The sequence below is a fragment of the Mytilus galloprovincialis genome, chromosome 8 (genome assembly GCF_965363235.1).
Source record: "Mytilus galloprovincialis chromosome 8, xbMytGall1.hap1.1, whole genome shotgun sequence".
Classification (NCBI taxonomy): domain Eukaryota; kingdom Metazoa; phylum Mollusca; class Bivalvia; order Mytilida; family Mytilidae; genus Mytilus; species Mytilus galloprovincialis.
The window spans coordinates 41,712,189-41,733,315 of NC_134845.1; the positions used below are offsets into that span (position 1 = coordinate 41,712,189).

The 21,127-nt window shown below is 31.1% G+C and overlaps 2 protein-coding genes across 2 annotated transcripts in view; both read right to left on the reverse strand.

Annotated features, from left to right (window-relative positions):
- Window positions 1-21,127, reverse strand: part of LOC143043031 (uncharacterized) — a 266,075-nt gene that overhangs the window by 236,033 nt on the left and 8,915 nt on the right. The gene's annotated exons all lie outside the window — the stretch shown is intronic.
- LOC143041946 (uncharacterized) lies at window positions 674-20,110 on the reverse strand. Its single transcript, XM_076214121.1, has 8 exons — window positions 20,055-20,110; window positions 11,153-11,501; window positions 9,852-10,053; window positions 9,326-9,448; window positions 8,725-8,763; window positions 7,995-8,021; window positions 6,158-6,268; window positions 674-1,289 (listed from the first exon to the last, which is right to left on the reverse strand). Exons 2-8 carry the CDS (start codon window positions 11,497-11,499, stop codon window positions 825-827), a joined length of 1,314 nt encoding a protein of 437 aa, XP_076070236.1. The 5' UTR covers window positions 11,500-11,501; window positions 20,055-20,110; the 3' UTR covers window positions 674-824.

The window sequence follows — 21,127 nt, forward strand, 5'->3', positions numbered from 1 at the left end:
TGTAGATAAGTTTTATAATAAAAACTAGCCATTTAGTTATAAAAAAAAACATATTATGCATATTTTTTTTTAATTTGAAGTTTCATATGACTTTAAGTAAAGATTCTAGAAGAAGTAATGCAACGATTTCAAGTAGTCTTTTTATTTTTATTTTTTAAAGGTTATATCAATGTGATGGTTGGATACATTATAAGGGAATGTCGGTTTCAATGATAATATAATGGGGATGAAAATGCATGCTATTTTATATGAGTTAATTCCATAATCAGACACATTTTTGAAAACAAATCAGCATGTTGACTGTATGACATTGAGTTTTAGTGTGACGGATCACAAATATGTATCACTGCGTAGATTTCATTTTATTGGTTTTTTTATAAACAATATTTCCAAATAGAAAGCTAATCATTGGAATAAGGAAACAGCTATAAAAGTATCGTCACCAACACCTCAAATACTTAACCCCGGTACAGAGTTTATATCCGTCCCGTGTGTGCTCTACGCTAATCCGCGTACTAAGTTTGCATAGATTTTAGCAGTCGTAGATACTCGGTCATTCTCTAGACGCCTACAATGCACGAAACTGTCAGCGTAGAAAAAAATGGCCGAGTAGTTAACATTTTAAATTTACGTTATGATACATGCATCGGATATTGCAAAATACTACGAAATCTTTACATTTACTAAAAAACTATATTGTCATGATATAATACTATATACAAAGAGTGCTTATACATATAATGACTTATACATTTAGTTCTGCCACACCTAAATAAATGACCAATTGGCATCCAATATCATAACTACGGCTTTTGATATGATTTTCAGTGACCAGTTTTACCGTCCTTCTCAATGACATGACCATCAGGCGAGTTTTGATCTGGTGGTATATATTTAAGGTTGTCGTCATCATTTTGTGCAATTTCGTTTGGATTATCTATTTTCTTTTCTGTGATTTCTTCTGTGTTGTTGGAAATTATTATTTCCATCATTTCCGTTTTGATTGTGTCATTTTCTTTTCCTTGTACCGTACCTTTCGTTAAAATTGGACCATCTTTGTGTAATAGCAAAGCTGGCCATACTACGAAGTCAATAAAATGTCCACTTTTGGTATAAACAGAGAACATGTTTTTATCTATCGCTGTGCCTTCCATTTCGTTGAAGACCAAAGCCATCGGAGGTTCTTTTATCACCATGCTCCAGCACATTTCTGAGCATCGTTCTACGAACTTCATGATTTGGCTTTGTGATCCCATTTTATGGTACTGAACAAACTCACGGAGCGTCTCCTATTGAAAAGAATAAATACATGCTCTTTAACGAATGCATTAAATATTAATATGTTTTTTTCTTCTAATAATAAAGTAGTAGATAGTTTGAACCCCAACATGGCTTCCTATTTCTAGCTAAAATTTCAAATAAGGGTTTATTTAGGTTAAGGTTAAGTTACAGTTAATGAGCTATATCACATATTTTTATAAAATTCTGCGTACTGCTTTAGCTCGTTGAACTACAATAAACAAAAAGTAATGTGTATATCTCTTTTATTTTCTTTAGTAATACTGATAGTAACTTCACTGTAAACGTGACTGCAATGCGTTCAATCATAATTCAAACAATAACTTATAGTTATCAAAGATACCAGGATTATAATTTATGTTGTGTGCTTATCTTTTGCTATTTATGTTGTGTTTTTGCTTTGATTTTTTTATTTAGGTTTTGCTTTAGAAAATAATTGCTTTGTTTTAGCTATTTTTTGATTTGCAAATTTTTCTGCGTTTGCTTTTTATTTAAACCAAAATATATGCCTCTAGGCTCTAGCATGTTTAGCATGTTGTTTATATCAAACTTGACAATTCACCGTTTCAGAAGCTAAAGGCCAATTATTAAAATGATTATTCTTGTAATTTAGATGTACATGTATATTGTATTAACAAAACTTCTTGCCAATTAAGTTACATTATATTATTCATAAACCAATCAAAATAATTTGGTGTACGTTTTTACTCACATTGCGTTAGGTTTTGAGATGGCGAATTAATTTCATATTGATTTATCTGATATATAGGTTCCATAGAAAATAGATTTACTTATGTACACATGTAATGATGTACAAGAACTCTCGCTATATAACCATGACTTACTTATATGTATCCAGCTGGTAAAGAATATTAATTGGTTCAAAATGACGGCTACATATAATATAATATGATACATGTACATACATGTGTAAAAAAAGGAATAATACATATTATTAATCACAATTTTTAATGTTACTACAAAACAATGTTAACATAATCATATAACTTAGACTTAAAAATTTAAGTAGCTTCTTAGTTAACAGTGATAATTAATTTCTTTATAACTTATATTGAAATTTAAAGCAGGCCTTTCTTTTTCTGAACACATGGATAAATGTAGATGAAATCAGAATTAGCATAAAGTTAGCATTGTCATGATTGTCCAATAAGCTATGACCTCATATTCTAAATAGGAAGCTTTGGTATACATTGCAATATCTCATTACATTGCTCCTTAAACACAGTTAGTAGTTGTTAATTTGTTGTTACATATATTTTTTCATTTACATATATATTCCACTTTTAAGACTAATGTTCAGGAACTAAAGTATAGACTTCTTAGTAATGAATACTATTTATACCAAAGGTGTTCATAATACATGCAATGAAACCTTGACAGTGAAACTTGAAAATAAAAATAACTTTAACTAAAACATTATTAGGTGACAATTTAGGAAAAGTAAAGACAAAAATAATTTCAAGATTTAACACAAATCTACTTTTTACAATCAAAGGGAAATAACTCAAAAGATATTCATTGCATTTGTATTTTTTTTAGTTTGAAACAAGAGCTGTACTCAGTATATTTAACAAAATATTAAGTAATTAAAACTACAAAAGAATGATGTGATGAGTACAACTGATTTATTCATAAAACAAGTTATATTTTCAATTCAATGAATGATCAATTCATAATGTTAACCTTTGATCAAAGTATAACAAATACCCCCCCCCCCCCCCCCCCCACGACAGACTATACTTGTAATTTCAGTACGCTGGGTGACTATACCATTTGCAGGTATATATCTTGTTTTTTTTTTTTTTTTAACTTACTCTTATTTATTATTTTCATTTATTTTTTACTCATTTTTTTTTCTTTTCTTTTCTTTACAATGTTTTATTATTTGTTTATTATTTTATTGGCAAATATACATGAAGATATAGAAATAAATTCATAGCAGAAGTATTACTATTAACATCATGTTTGAATCAGAGACCAGACCATTACTACATAACATACATTGTGTTAACTTTTCTTTACTTATTGCCAGTTGTGTGGGACTTTTTCTGTCATTTTATATTATAAATTATGTTTCAAACTATTTGTGTCATTTATACTCTAAATGAAAAATAATGTTATTTAGATTGTCTCATACAACTGCCAAGGACTTAATTCAATTGAAAAGCGAAGAGATGTTTTAGACTATTTAAGAGCAAAAGATTGTAGCATGTATTGTCTTCAAGTTACACACTTTTCTGAAAAAGATGAACAATTTGTTAAGAACTAATGGGGTGGACTATGTGTCTTTAGTTCCTTTTCTACAAATCAAAGAGGAGTAGCCATATTATTTAATAATAATTTTGAATATAAGATTTTACAAAATAAAAAAGATCAAAATGGTAATCTATTAGGATTGAATATTAACATTGAAGATAGCAATATTACTGTAATTACATTATATGGTCCAAATAGTGACAGCTCTGATTTTTATGATAAAGTTAGTAAAATAATTGAAGAATTTGATAATCATACCGTCATTGTGACAGGAGATTATAACTTAGTGCAAAATCAAGACCTTGATACTTTTAATTACTTAAATATAAATAATCCAAAAGCCAAGGAAAAAGTTTTAGATATAAAGGAAATTTACAACTTAACTGATCCCTTCAGAGAACTATATCAAGAAAGTAAAAGATATACTTGGAGGAAACCAAACCCTATAAAACAGGCCAGACTAGATTTTTTTTTAGTTTCACAGAGCTTTTATCCAAATGTACATGACTTAAAGATACAAAATAGTTATAGATCAAATCACTCGCCTATTATTTTACAAATAAAACTTAATAACTTCAAAATTGGGAGGGGTTTATGGAAATTTAACAACTCTCTTCTATATGATCCAGATTATGTCCATATTGTTAAAGAGGTAATAAATAAAAGTAAAGAGCAATATGCTTCTCTAGTATATAATCGAGAAAACCTAAACTTAGTAGACTCTAGTGAAATTGAGTTCACAATTAGTTATCAATTATTTTTAGAAACATTGTTAACTAAAATAAGGGGAAAACAATATCATATGCTTCATTTAAAAAGAAAGAAACAAATAAATCAGAACATTTGCTATCTGAAGATATAAACAAGTTGGAAGAAATAACCCAAACAGATGAAATTTTGGAACAGATAGAAAAAAAGAAAACAGATCTTAGAATTCTCAGACAAAATAAAATGAGGGGTCAATACATAAGGTCAAAAACACAATGGGTAGAAGAAGGAGAGAAACCTTCAAAATATTTCATAAATTTAGAAACTAAAAATTATGTAAATAAAACAATTCCTAAATTAATTGATAAATCAGGAAATATAATTGAAAACCAAAAACGAATTCTAAACGAAGCCAAAAACAATTTCAAAAATCTATATTCCAAAAATGAGACAATAAAATCTATTAATCTGAACAATGGTTTACCCCATAAAGATATACCAAAATTATCTGAAAATCTGAAAGAGTCGTTAGAAGGGGAAATATCATTTATAGAATTGACTGATGCAATTAAAAGAATGAAAAATGAGAAAAGCCCTGGATCGGATGGATATACAAATGAATTCCTAAAATTCTTTTGGATTGATATAGGTAAATTCATACATAGATCAATTAAATATGACTATAATCAAGGGGAAATGTCTATTACCCAAAAACAAGGTATTATAACTTGCATACCAAAAGGCGACAAACCAAAACAATACATAATTTAGTAAGCCAGACGCGCGTTTCGTCTACATAAGACTCATCAGTGACGCTCATATCAAAATATTAATAAAGCCAAACAAGAACAAAGTTGAAGAGCATTGCGGATCAAAAATTGAAAAAAGTTGTGCCAAATACGGCTAAGGTAATCTATGCGTGGGATAAGAAAATCCGTAGTTTTTTCAAATGTGTCTATAATCTATGTCAATATTTTATCATAATCAATGTAAACAGGCTAATTGAATTGAATGGTTTCAACATATACCATCTATATATAATTCAACAAAAAGTTTTTTGTAGAATATTTGTATTATAAAACAAACTATGCTACAGAGTAAGTAGCCTATATAACCTACAGTGCGATAGATTTATAGCAAGTATGTGTCGTTAAAACCCCCATAAGTAAGTGGCTTATTTATGGCTGTTTTTGGATGTATAAAATCGCAGTCACGTGATTTGAATTATGTTGAATCAAGTTTTACAAGCAAACATTAGCCAAATGTCCACGCGTGTTTGATGAAGACTGTTCCATTGAGTTTATTCCTATTTAGCCTTGGTTTATTGAATTTAATAAAAAGGTACCACAAGTACAGTATCTTTTTTGTATTGACTAACATCTAGACAACCGATTTCAATTTTTCCAAAATTTATTTATTTTTTATAGTTCAAGCAGCATTCATGCAGCGCCTGCATGTGAACAGTACAACCTCATCCAATGGAAACGGTATTTAAAGGGCTTGTTTTTCGTATCAATCTTTACCTTGATGGAAAGTTACAATTACTTACTTAACAAATAGTTCCAAACCGTAAAGTTGAAGTTTTTCTTTTGAAAAATTCTTTAACTATCGAAAAAATGAATTTGGTTGACCGTTATGATTTATCTGAACCAAAGATGACCACAAATTGTTCTAATAATTTGTACTCTGTTAAGACACAAACGTTTCCGTAAACGGCAATTTGTATGGACATGGGTTTAAGCATACATCTACTTTGTCGTTTGTTAATCTCTATGGTAAACTGTTTGTTGTTTACTAATTTGACATATTTGAGCGAGTTCTATATGAAATAAAATTTGATCTTAACTTTAAGAAAGTAAAAGAAATTAGTTACCTGTTTCACGCATTCCAATAGGTTTGTATCATACTTTCGTCTTTCACGAACGATCTCGATCAATTCCTCCATGCATTTCAGTATAGGTTGTAACTTGACATTATTTGCTCCCTAAAAGATAAAATGAAATTAAAAATGCGCCATACTAGTATCAATAAAATAAGCTTGTACCTAGGATAAAAAAAATAGATATTGGTCAACTAAATTGTGACGTATTCTTTTTTAACAAAGCTGAAGTTTTTGCCATAGAAGAAATGCTTTAAAAAAACTACCGGAAAAAACTCGGGCACTACTTATTAAACCAATTCGGTTTCCGTGTTTTATAACATTTATAAACGATCAAAGGGTGAAACATGGATTGCTGTTGGGTTTTTGTGTTGTCGGGTTACTATGTAATATTTGACGTTAGCTTAGAATTTGATGCGACTGTAATACAAGTGAGAGGTTTAGCGCAATAATACCAGGTTTAATCCACCATATTCTACATTTGAAAATGTCTGTACCAAATCAGGAATATGACAGTTGTTGCCCATTCGTTTGATGTATTTTTTTCATTTGATTTTGCTATTTGATTAGGGACTTTCCGTTTTGAATTTTCCTCGGAGCTCAGTATTTTTGTGATTTTTTTTTAAGCTTCTAACCAATTTATTTTTTAAGCATGGGTTCTACAAAATGTACTACTTTAATTCTGACTAAGGTTAGATATGATACTTCTCGGTCCAAGGAAAGTACTTGCAAGTAATATCATAAAAATGCAGTTCAATACTTGTGTGGTATCGTTTTCAATAACAAAAAGAAATCTAAATAAAAGAACGTAGGCTTCACGATGTTATAATACTAAACCCATAACGGGAAGGATTGTGTCTGATATTCATATGATGAAGACATAGTCTTTCAATTAGTTTAATTGATGTCTGTAGCTGGCATGTAAGTAACTGCTCGTAATCTGTTGTTATTTATGTATTATTGTGATTTTGTTTATTTTCTTTTGTTTCCTATTCTGACATCGGACTCGGACTTCTCTTGAACTGACTTTTACTGTACGCTCTGATATGCGTTTGCTTTTTTCTACATTTGCTAGAGGTAAAGGGGGAGGGTTGAGATCTAAAATAAACTATGTTTTACCCCGCCGTATTTTAGCACCTGTCCCAAGTCAGCAGCCCCTGGCCTTGTTAGTCTTGTATCATTTTTAATTTTAGTTTCTTTTGTATAATTTGGAGTTTAGTATGACGTCCATTATCACTGAACACGAATACATATTTGTGTAGGGGCCAGCTGAAGGACACATCCGGTGTGGAAGTTTGTCGCTGAATTGAAAAACCCAATTGGTGGCCTTACGCTGATGTCTGCTCTATGGTTGGGTTGTTGTCTCTTTGACACATTCCCCATTTCCATTCTCGATTTTATTCAATAGAGTATCGGCATTAAGGATTTTTTAAGGCTTATATTTGTTTGTTATCCACTTCCACAATAATCTAGCAAAAAAGTTGAAGATTACATATCACTTTTTTTATATGACCAAATTATAATACACAATCCCAATTTGATTTTCATTTGTTTTCAAGTCGACGCTTCAAGATGAAAAACAGCAATGTAACTCGTGTTTCTATGATGCAGGAGTGATACTTGTCCCAGTATATGTATGTGTACTCCTATCTCTAACTGTATGCCTGATATGAAACAAACAATATTTCGCAGTTTGTCATTGCATTGCACTGATGAGTCTTATCTGGACGAAACGCGCGTCTGGCGTACTAAATTATAATCCTGGTACCTTCGATAACTATTTGCATATATATGAGAATAACATGACTTTATTAATTTAAATCAAACTTACATTATTTGGGGTTACTGTTGCTGCTGGCTGAAATGGAATTTTTGTTTATAAATCTGGAGATTATGTTAGTTTTATAACGAAAACGATTCAAAAGAATATTTAACGAACAAGTATCTCATCACTATAAATGCATATTATTGTAAAACTAACATGAACCATACCAAATATAACGGAATTTGATGAGACTGTCATCAAAGTGAGAGGGTTAGCGCTATAAAACCAGGTTTAATCCATCATTTTCTACATTTGAAAATGCCTGTACCAAGTCAGGAATATGACAGTTCTTGTCCATTCGTTTTTGATGTGTTTTGATATTTGATTTTGCCATGTGATTATGGATTAGACTTTCCTCTAAGTTCGTTATTTTTGTGATTTTTTTTTCTTAGCTGCCAAGGTTTGTTTTATTGTACAAGTTTTTTTATACCGTTAGACTTCCCGTTGTGATGACTATACACAAGTGTAAATGTCTTATATTGAAAGCTTTGTTTCAAAAAGCGCAATGTCCTTTAAATTGAAGCGCAAGTGTCAATATAAACAGCGCAAATGTCCTATACATTGAAGCGCAAGTGAACAACGAAATAAGCACAAACGGTTCGCGCCGTTAGTAAAGGTCTGTTTTTGATTTTGAAATTAGTTGTTTATTCACGGGTAATTTAATGATGCAAAAACATTGAGGCTACTTACTGGTTTGTGTATATGTACATAAATATATAGCAAAATACATGCTTACCGTTATAACATCGTCTTTAACAACTTTGTGATACTGGCTCTGCAACCATAATAATATAGGTCAAAATCCGTTTTATTCTCATTCAAAAAAAAATTATAACAACATGTTATAAATTGCATGAGTTCGAAGCACTTTTCTGGAACCTCAGGATACCTTCAACTAATGGGATAAGTGAAAAAGTTTCATATACAACCTCACAAAGCAATTTCACTGTAGTTTTTGAGATATGGATTAAATGGATGATGACACCAAACAATGTTTATCGCAACCGTATCCTAGGCAAGAGCTTGTCACATGTATTGTTGCATATAAACAAAATCTGATAACATGACCAATACGTTGCATTTATAATTCTCAGAAATTGTGTGTTATTGACAGAGAAGCATCAAAAGTGATTTTGAAGAATGTTGTGTGACTTATAGAAAAAAAAATCTTAATCTTCCGCAATCGAGTTTGTAGACAGAAGGCTAAAGGTAATTTAGATCAAATGGTACTTATGCCAGCATATAGTTGTTATTAATTTAATTGTTAAGAAACTATCCGTATTACTAAATGTATACAATAGAGACAAATATCTTAGCGTTAATAAATGTATGCTTACAGTTTTAGTAGCAGATACCAACTGGTCAGGTTGTCGATGAAGACAGCAAGCTATGTCCCACACATGTGTTTTGATATCTGCCATCTGTTTCTTTTCAATTTCTTGACCAATATTGAAGCATTTCTGGTTTGAGAATAGTAAAAAAAATATAAGCTTTAAGTAGAAGATAAAGATGCTTTCGATTGGTGCCTAAATTTCTCAGCTTATTACCCCCCTCCCCCCAACAAAACCCATAAAATAGTAATAACAAAAAATAACACCACTAAAAAATTGCATTACCAACTTCGAAAAATAATAATACATTGTCATAGCAGAGATGGTTCTAGTTTAGAAGACACTGCTATATATTTATTGGATCAGATTTCTAAAATATGTGCAAAGAACAAGTAAGATTCTTCTTAATTCATATGACTTATCCGGAACTTCAATTCACTTTTTTTTCTAGGCTATGCTAGTGATTATGTACTTGAAAGAAAAAAAACAATTATCCCCGGCAGACCCTTTCAACCACTTTTTTAAAATATACCTGAGCAATTGAGCACAGTTCCTTTTCAATTTCACAGTTCTCATTTTGCATGATAGTTTTAAATACGTCAAAGGCATCTGACCATTCATCAGTATACAAACTGGACCATTTCTCTGCAAGTTTAGTTGGCCTATTAGCATCACTAAGATCGGTTATATCACTGTTCCCTTTTGTAAGCTGAATGCCAGCTATTTTACTTAGTCTATAAAACAAAGTTAAAAATCTAGAAAATGCATACACTTTTATTTGACTAATTGTTTGTCTTGTACTGTTGTCATTATTATATTTCATGTTTTTACATGTTGGTTAATGAATAAAACATTTTAGGAAAAGTTTAAATAAGAATTCCCTTTCTGCGAATTACCGATAATGGTTTAGATTATGATATTACATACTTTATTAATGTCTACTTGTTTCCCTTTGCCAATTGAAGAGTTACTTTTAAAATACGGACAAAATGACTTTTTGTCTGCCAATGCAAAGCATGCTAAGTTTAATTCATAATTTTTATACAATTTTGATGAAAAATAACAATTGTTATAAAATGTTTTTAGCTATAAAAATGCTAACATATAAGTAAAGGCATATAGTTAGACATGATATTGCCATTGAACATGTATGTCTTTCCTACGGGAAATGGGTTAATAACCACAGGAGCATTTGCGGACTTTGCAAAAGAACTGTATCACCATGACAATCCCAGTCTGTTTTCGGCTTATGAATTTGAATATTCCGTTTCTTCTTTATGTTACCCTTACTCAAATGTGTATTTATTGATTAAATAACTATGTCTTTGTTCGTATACCCTTTGTCTTAAGTTATGATAAGTTTTACCGTATACAAAAGTTTGAACGTTATATTCGATCAAAGGAAATACAAATATATTTTAATTTTTATAAATATATTTCTGATTAGATTTTTATATTGAACGAGCTTACAAGTACAATAATATGTTATTCTACTAGGGACAATATTTACCAATTTACATGCATTAATCCAAATATCTGTATCGCTACTGATATGATTTATATCAAACTTTGTTTAAAAATTTTCTGTTCTTATAGAAAAATTGGGTCATATACAAATCTCATCACGCGTGGAGGTTTTATACAACATTGGTTTTGAACTATTATGTTTTGAGCGTTATTGTTGAAGGTCAATCCAGACAATGCTTCGGACGCATGAAATTAATAGTGTGTTTTATCTTCGCACTAGACAATATGCTTGAATAATGCACGCTATCTTTACTTTCTGTGTGAAATATTATGTTTCTTTACAACAACAAACTATTTAGCTTGTACCTAGAAAGAGCGTTTTCTTTTTCGTCTGACAGAATGTTATTTTCCTTTGCAAGTAATTGCTTCTCCCTTTGTATGCAGTCACGTTGGTTGCCTAGCATCCCATTCTCTTGTTTTAAATCCAAATTTTCCCTTTTTAATCGTTCTTGTTCAGTTAAACAGTCATTTAATGTTTCTTGTGTATCTCTTTTCTGTTTTTTCAACATGCGAATTTCTTCTTTGAGTTTCTTCTGTCCTGTTACGAATTTTTCAGCAACTTCTTTGGATTCTTTATCAGAATACCACTTATCTGTAACCGATTTCGTCAACGGATCGTGAACTTCTTTAAATATACTCAATTCTGCACCCATTACTTTTAAAAAAACAAAACAAAAACAGGTATTGCCAAGTCACATCTATGAACATGCCTTGCATATTTTAAACTTATAAAAATAAATGTTTAAAACGTTTTTAACACCAGCAATATACGGTAAAAAATGTATTGTTCTATTTGAATGTTTGGCGCAATGTTGAATATTAACCCATGAAGACTTCCTTTGAAATCAAATGACAAATTATGCCTTAATGCCATTTCATTAAATCTTTACTTATATCATAATTTTTCTTTATATGGTCAAAATATACGTTATGATTAGGGTTTATGTTATTCAATTGAAATGTGAGATACCTATGAAAACCATTTCTATTCATTGTCTCTTAGACTAGCAGTTTAAAAATAGTTAGCTTGAAAATTAACTTTTTGGTAGAGGGTCTAAATGCAATAAAAACCAACCAAAAGAGTTAAAAAGTATAATTTAACAAAACGAATTTGACTAGCTGGTCGGAACAACGGATGTTCTTAAACCCCGATGACTGCCATCGGCGATTGCCAAGTAAACAGAACACATGATGTAACAAAATGAATTTTAATTATTGATTTAATACCACAGAAAGCAATAAACATGCGGTAAAGATATATCGCAAACAAAAGGTGCAAAATAAGTGCACCATATCCGGATTTGGGCAATTAATCTGTCAGTGATGTTATGAATCCAAACGTTATTTGGAGCTCAAAAAATTTACTTCAATTTAGAATAGACTTTTGAATTTGAAGAGTCGAAATAGGATGAACGGATCATATAAACACGAAAGCAAATTATATATATTTGTATTTAAATTAACATTGACGTTAATAACTAGAAAATTGTATTGCTATTCCATATTTAACATTAACAAACGAATTTCCGAGAATAAGATCAATGCATTTCCGGTCTATTAATTTTATTTAGATCTGTGGAAATTCTTGGTAAATTGTCCATTTAAACAATTTATTTTTTTGGCCGTCATCGGAACACAACTCTCAGTACTGTCAAACACACCTTTACCGCTACCGTTACAAAATAATGTAAAAGAACGAATTTACTCAATAGAAACTGTTAGTCTTAAAGTACTATATTAAAAAATTTATATAATAATATCTACTCCCCTCTACACATATGCAGGCGATACAGTTACCATGCAACAAACGAAGAAGATCACAATGGCAAAGTGTCAGGATTTTCCCCAAACGAACTTCGATTTTCTAATCTCATTAAAAAGTATAATACGAATTTTTTTTATTTTTTTTACAGGAATATAACCTATATCACATTTTATTCTTTTTTTCAAATTGAGGGAATTGATTAAACCAATTCTGAATTATGATTAAACGTTGAGCCAGCGAATTCGTATACGAAAGCAAGTTTGCCCGCGTTGTTTTCTTACACGTATAATCAGTATCTAATTCGAGTTTATTAATAGGTGTGAGAGAATTCTTGTTATATGCCACTGCATGGTGTACTTGCGGTTCATTCACATCGTCGTCATCTTCATCGTTACTATATTTCCGTTAATATTGTTTCATCTTATTTCAATACATAGACTCGAAAAGTATTGTATATTTTGAAATATTGCATGCTCATACTAATATTCTAATGTGATTTGTTGATATTCGGAGCGGATTTCAAACAATCATTTACTTTTCTTTGGCTTCATATTTCATGTATGTTATTTAAATCTGCCAATATAGCCCAATTGAAATTATCTCATTAACATGTATCATTCTGTTTAGATATAATTGATTAGTTGTTGATGTTTAATATTTGGGAATTTAATGGTTAAAACATTTTTTTTACAATATTTTATAAACGTCTCACCTTTTTCAAAGTAATACAGAAGACATTGATTAAAACAAATTACTGTAACACATATGTCAAAGCCATTCATATAGAATTATGAGAGACGGTTATTTACACACAAGAAACAAATTTCACAACGCTGAAAACATAAAACAAAAAAAAAAACCAAACAAATACAAAACTATCTACATATATATATAAAAATCTACGTCTCCTATCTAAAATGTCTCTGCAGGATATTGCTTAAACCACCTAAAATCACATATAGCTTATCTTGAATAGAATAATTATCAAAACCATCAATATTCAAAGTATTAAAACAACTGTCCCAAATATCATCATACAGTGGGCAAAATAAAAGTACATGTTCTTCGTTTTCAATGGAGTCAGGACAGCAAAATCAAGTTCGTTCTAGAAAATCTCTCTCCTTTTTTATTCTCCTTATATTTGAATGATTTGGAAGTTTTTTTTACAAATACATGATGTTTTGGGACTTAGTAGTATATCTAAAGAAATTGAGAATGAGATGAATATTTATATTAAACTGTTTGCTTTATTATATGCAGATGATACAGTTCTATTTGCTGAATCAGCTGAATCTCTTCAATCTCAACTTAATACATTTAGTGAATATTGTAAACTTGAAACTTAGTGTAAATTCTAGTAAAACGAAAATTATTATTTTTCTGGTGAACTTTTATCCCACAATCCTCATTTTAGTTACTAAGGCATACCGTGCCTTGTACGATATACTTAAGAAGGGGAGAGTTCATAACCTTTCGGTGAGATGTCAGTATGATTTGTTCGATAAGATAGTGAAGCCGATCTTACTTTATGGGTGTGAAATTTTGGGGTTCAGTAATATGGATATTATAGAGAGAGTACATTTGAAATTTTGCAAGCTACTACTGAACTTGAAAAAGTCAACTCTAAACTTTATGGTATATGGTGAACTTGGTGTGTATCCAGTGGTAGTTTTTGTTAAACTGCGTATGGTAAATTATTGGTGTAGAATTGTCCACGGCAAAGAAAATAAGTTGTCACACATTTTGTATAACTTTATGTTTTTAAGATATTCACAGATAATTGTAAGTCTGAATGGGTTATGTTTATAAAAAATATTCTTGATACATGTGGTTATAGTAATATCTGGTTAGCACAAACTGACTCTAGCACAAAATGGCTGAGTAATAGTTTAAAACAGAAGCTATTTGATCAATTTCAACAGAACTGGCGTTCAGATATATGTAACTCGTCAAAAGGTTTATCATATAGATTATATAAGGATAAGTTTGAATTCGAAAAATATTTAGATATATTACCAGATAGAGATAGGGTTACATTTTGTAGATTTAGAACTGGTAATCATAGATTACCATTTGAAACTGGAAGATGGATAGGTTTAGATAGAGAAATGAGATATTGTAATTTATGTCAATGTCAAGAAACCAGACTCAAGCATGTCAAGAATTAGATGATGAATTTCTCTTTCTTTTGAATTGTAGATCCCTAGACGACTCAAGGAAACTGTTTTTGGATAACTGTTATTGTAACAGAGTAAATATAATTCAATTTTGTAAATTATTACAAACAACACATAGAAGTAAGTTAAAAAAATATATGCAAATTTATAAAGGTTATAAATTCAGTAGCAGGTCTTCCTGGTTAGCCTTTGTCTATTTATTTTTTCTATTATAATAACTCCTGGTATATATATATATATATATATATATATATATATATATATAAGTACGTCTGAGTCAGTGACAACATGTTAGATCTGTAAATTTGCTTTCGCAATTTTTTGGTTCTTCCCTCGCCGGGATTCGAACCCATGCTACTGTGATATCGTGACACCAAATCGCCTGCACTGCAGCCGTCCCGCTAGACCACACGACCACCTGGGCTCTCAAAAAAAGAGCTTTCGGTGGGCATGTGTTACCTTTCCACGTCAGTTTTAATCTAGCGGCGTACTACAGTACATGATATATAAGGCATGAAGATGTTATTGTTACAGATCAGCTAAATTATCTATAGTAAAGGATCCTACAAATTAATGTAAGATACAGTCACAGAAAATAATTATATTCATAAGTACGTCTGAGTCAGTGACAACCCTACAACAGATGTATCCATCGGATCGCCATCAATGATGGTGATACATGGCTGTGTACATAATGTATATACAACTCGTCCAATATATATATATATATATATAAGTACGTCTGAGTCAGTGACAACTCTACAACAGATGTATCCATCGGATCGCCATCAATGATGGTGATACATGGCTGTGTACATAATGTATATACAACTCGTACTCGTGGCGATCCGATGGATACATCTATTGTAGAGTTGTCACTGACTCAGACGTACTTATAAATATAATTATTTTCTGTGACTGTATATTACATTAATTTGTAGGATCCTTTACTATAGATAATTTAGCTGATCTGTAACAATAACATCTTCATGCCTTATATATCATGTACTGTAGTACGCCGCTAGATTAAAACTGACGAGGAAAGGTAACACACGGCCAGCGAAAGCTCTTTTATTGAGAGCCCAGGTGGTCGTGTGGTCTAGCGGGACGGCTGCAGTGCAGGCGATTTGGTGTGACGATATCACAGTAGCATGGGTTTGAATCCCGGCGAGGGAAGAACCAAAAATTTGCGAAAGCAAATTTACAGATCTAACATTGTTTGGTTGATGTTTAGACGAGTTATATATATATATATATATATATATATATATATATATATATATATATATATATATATATATAACAAGTCAAAAAGGGTACAACATCACCATTAAATAACTATAAAATACACAAATATTAGATATTTCGGATAACAGATATCCTTCTTCGGTAATTGCACAATGACAAATGAATCATGTCAATTCAAATTGAGACTCTATCAAAATCTTGATTTATACAATTTAAGCGAACGCTGGAACAATTTTAAAATTTCCAAACACACCGCAAAGACTACAGAAATATGCCAAAAATAAAAATAGTTATTTACGATGGGAAATGGCACAACTCTAGATTTCCAAAGGTTGTGACAGTTGAGATGTTATAACTGCATTGAGGGCAGTCCTCAAACAAAAAAAATCAAAAATGTCCTAACCGATCAAGGATGGTATAAATTAGACAACGGTAGGGCAATTACAACAGAAACTACATATTTAAGCCTCCAAAACGAATATCAGTATAATCCTGATTGAAAAAATAAGTATTGTATAATGAGGTAAAATAATTGAACGTGGCAACGTACTTATACATCATCCCGAATCAATGAAAACCTGTAATTTAAACTGTTATTTTAAAAATAATTTCGAGCTGTAAAGCCAGTACTAAATCCGGCGTTGTTTGAAACAGGTAGTCACAGGAAAATGAGGGACTCGTTCTATGTTTTTTCATTTATACCCTCTGGGGAGACTGTCCGTAACTTTCTTATCCAAAATCTTTCCCGAGCGACTCTGTCGACCTTCGACCAACCCTCGTTGTGGTCTATGATCGTGATAGTAAGGTTTTTGAGATCAGCTTGTGTGTGTCCAGGTGATCTCAAATGACGACTTACGGGTAGGTCGGGCTTGCAAGTGTAGTCACTTCGATGACCATTCATGCGTTTGTTAAATGGCTGCTCTGTCTCGCCAACATACTGCATGCCACATCGACATTGAAGGAGGTATACAACATTCTGGGTTTTGCAGGTTACATTGCAATATATAGTGTACACAGACCCAGTCGAGTGGCAAGTGAATGTTTGAGTATTCAGTATTTGTTGACAAGTCAGGCAACGTCTGTTACCACATGACTTGCACCATCCTGCAATTGAACAGCTTTTATTTGAGGAGACGTCAGCTCTAACAAATAAGTATTTCAGACTTGCTGGTCTACGAAAAGCTAAGACAGGAGGATTGGGAAAGATCTTGGATAATTTAGGGTGTTTGGCAATAGTTTGCCAATTGGCACGGATCAAACGTGAAAGGTTATTAAAGGCTGGATTGTATGTAAGAACAAACGGGACTATTTTGCTGCGCCTCTTCCGTTTGTACTGTAAGAGGTCATTGCGGCTGTTATTGTTAGCGCGCGCAAACCCCTTATCTATGTCCAATTTCTTATAACCTCGTTTTGTCAAAAATCCGCGAAGTTCCTGTAACCGTTTCGTGACAGCCTCCTCAGAGGAGCAAATTCGCTTGACTCTGAGAGCATGACTGTACGGGATACTTTTTGTACAGTGTTTGGGGTGACAGCTTTGGGGAGAAAGGTATTGATGTTTATCTGTGGGTTTACAGTAAAGGTCTGTTGATATGACACCGTCCTTTATAGATGTGGTTGTGTCTAAGAAAGATATCTTAGAGTCGGAAATTTCATACGTAAATTAAATTGAATGGTGGGCGTTGTTTGCATGTCTGATGAAATCATCCAGTTTTGTTGAGATCTCAACTGTCACAACCTTTGGAAATCTAGAGTTGTGCCATTTCACATCGTAAATAACTATTTTTATTTTTGGCATATTTCTGTAGTCTTTGCGGTGTGTTTGGAAATTTTAAAATTGTTCCAGCGTTCGCTTAAATTGTATAAATCAAGATTTTGATAGAGTCTCAATTTGAATTGACATGATTCATTTGTCATTGTGCAATTACCGAAGAAGGATATCTGTTATCCGAAATATCTAATATTTGTGTATTTTATAGTTATTTAATGGTGATGTTGTACCCTTTTTGACTTGTTATATATTATATTTTGTAGTGTACAGAATCATATTACATGATCCATCGCCCTGTAAGATTGATCGTTGACTATTTATTCAGTCATTTTATATATATATATATAATTAGTAATTGTAACATTCCTATCTTGTCATGTGCACAATTTATTTTGTATACTATGTATTTATAGAATAACTAATCCAAGAATTCAAATAGAGAAAAATATTCAACGAGTGACCGAACAACACATTAATTCATGAATGCGCGTAGCGCATGAGTTAATTATCAGTGTTGTTCGGTCACGAGTTGAATATTTTTCGATATTTGAATTCTTTAATTAGTTGTTCTTTTTATTACATTGTCAAATGGCCTTTTAAAAAAGAAATTAAGGTAAAACATGTAAGAAACTTTATCTTTTTTCTACTTAACCACGTTTATTTCACATGTGAAATTATCGGTTTTTATTTAACTGGAAAATCAATGTAATTCATTGCAACCAATGTAATAATATTATTTCATTCTTTTTACCAATGTGTATATTCCTTCTCTTTTTAAAATTACATCTTTTAGGAAATTCGATACTAATTGGACTTCATTCATTACGCAGTCTTTTGCAGAGTTTATCACTAAATGTTCAAATGAAAATCACTTTAAGATAATCGTTTTCAGTATTCACCAATATATATAAAATCTTCCCCTTTTCGAAGTTTATTACTACAAAAATGTATTACTATTCCGAATTTCTCAGAAACAGACTGCTTTCATTTTGCAATATCAAAGTTCTTAAGAACTTATCACTGTTTATTAAGAAATTAGTTAAAATATCGTAATTAATATGTCTTAGTGTTTTTAAAATAAAGTATACTTGTATCCAATCCATTTCACTTTGAGTAAGTAATTTGTGTTTAAACTATCAAATCAGTGTCAAGTATTTCATGCATGATAAAGGCAAAAAAACAACAAATATACACCCAGGTCTATAAGGGTAGGTTTAAAAAGATATTCTATCTTGATGAATGGCAGATATTGGGGAATAAATAGAATATAAATATAAAGATTTGGTTTGCAAGTTTGACTGTACTTGTAAAACACTTACATTTTTTATTTCAAAATATATAGCACATCAAATTTTTATGGTGTGGTTAACCGAGCCCGATAACTTTAGATATGATCTTGGTATTTTTTCAAATCTTTGAGTACTGTTTTATTGGTATAATTATTGATTTTGTTATCATTAAATTTACTAAACAAAAGCATTTTGTTGTACACGTATGCACTGTTACGGTACTATAATCTGTCGATACCTATATTGTGGCATTACATGAATGTTGGATGTGTGCTGATTGATATTTTTGTCTTAGAAACATGGTTTATTCAATGAGTTAGTATTGGCTATGTACTAGAAAAAGTAAAATAAAAAAATACTGAACTCCGAGGAAAATTCAAAACTGAAAGTCTCTAATCAAAATGGCAAAATCAAATGATTAAAAACACCAAACGAATGGATAATAACTGTCATCTTTCTTACTTGATACAGGAGTTGTCAAATGTAGAAAATGGTGGATTGAACCTGGTTTTATGGCGCTAAACCTCTCACTTGTTTGACAGTCGCATCAAATTCCTGTACTAGCTGTCATTAACTGGAAGTACTATCATATTTGTACTTTATGTCTCCTAATTTGATTCAGGGAGGGATAAAAAAAAACCCTGCTATCTTTGCCTTTGTAAGTTTTTTTCTACTTTAATTCAATCTGATGAGAGTTTAGACCGTTTTTTTTTACTAATTTGTAAACATGGTTCTAATGATGTGGTGTTGCATCACTGTCTCAGCTTAGGAGACGTTTAAGCGCTCACATCTTGTTTCTTTATGTGCCTGTCTCAAGTATACAAGTATGTTACGTTATTGTTAAACGTCCACAATGAGGAGATATGGTATTTATACCGATGGGAAACTTTCAATATTATTGTTTTTTTTACAATTTCTCTATTTTTATTTTTTGCACAATAATTTTGATGGTATTACTTACCTATAGTATGCCCACTAGCTGCCGAAATTAACAGGAAGTTATTTAAAAACTAATATATATATTTATGACAACATAATATCACATGATCAACGAGTTCATGGAGTTATTTAAAGGTCTGTATCATAAGAACTAATCAATTGATATAAGGGGTATATACATACAGCTCAAATAACTAGTCTTTTAAAAAGTATTTATTCTTCAAGTTTGAATATCTAAAGTGCCAACCGCTTTATGTGAATATTTGCATGTTACTTAATGAACAGGCACACAAGGACGAAGAATTGGGCTGGATCCAAAAGAGCCAAGGAAAAAATAACACAAACACAAAACGTTTATAGGGCAAAAAATTCCAATTATTACATTACATTAATGTTTCATCATAATAGGTTATATAATATTCGTTGTCTAATTGTAACCTCGCGTCATTCTGAAATAATGAAATATAACATTCATAATGACACGAGCCTTCACAATATACTGCGCAGTTTAAAAGAAAAACTTGATAAAAATCGTGGTTATGATCCTAGCAAAATTTGTTATTATAAGAACTGAATGTTAAGTAGTTTTACAGGGTTGCTAAAGCGTTTACCAGTAGCAAATTTGTTCGAGCTTCATACAAAATTTTCTTCGGTCAATGCTTTTACATTCCAATAAATTTACAAAAAGAAGCATTCAATTCTTAATTGATGTAATAAATTCAACAACTATTTATTACCTTTATCTTAATGAACTTTTTCGTTAATTAGTAAAGATTTTTATTCCATATTCTGCTCAAATTTACCAAAGGGAACAAACTTAGAATCAATCAAATATATATTCTGTATATCGGCAAGTTATTTTAATTCCAATGAGGACAATAATTAAATAATTCAAAAGATATTTGGATGATATATTGGTAAGATTCTTTACAAAGCACAAAAATGTCGGCATTCACTTCCAAAATCGAACCAAACCTTTAAACAGACTTATTATGAAAGGTTATAGTTGCGATACTGTTGTCAGGTCATGAAAGATGGCATATTTAATTTCAGTTTATTTATATATTTCAGAGTTTAGTATGACGCCCATTATAA

Excerpts from the sequence above, each read along its gene's own strand:
- LOC143041946 (XM_076214121.1), bottom strand. The coding sequence starts at position 11,499 with ATGGGTGCAGAATTGAGTATATTTAAAGAAGTTCACGATCCGTTGACG. Across the intron at positions 10,054-11,152 it reads AAAGAAAACGCTCTTTCTAG|ACTAAGTAAAATAGCTGGCA; the intron begins GTACAAGCTAAA and ends TTTGTTTTATAG. Across the intron at positions 1,290-6,157 it reads TATTGGAATGCGTGAAACAG|GAGACGCTCCGTGAGTTTGT; the intron begins GTAACTAATTTC and ends TCTTTTCAATAG.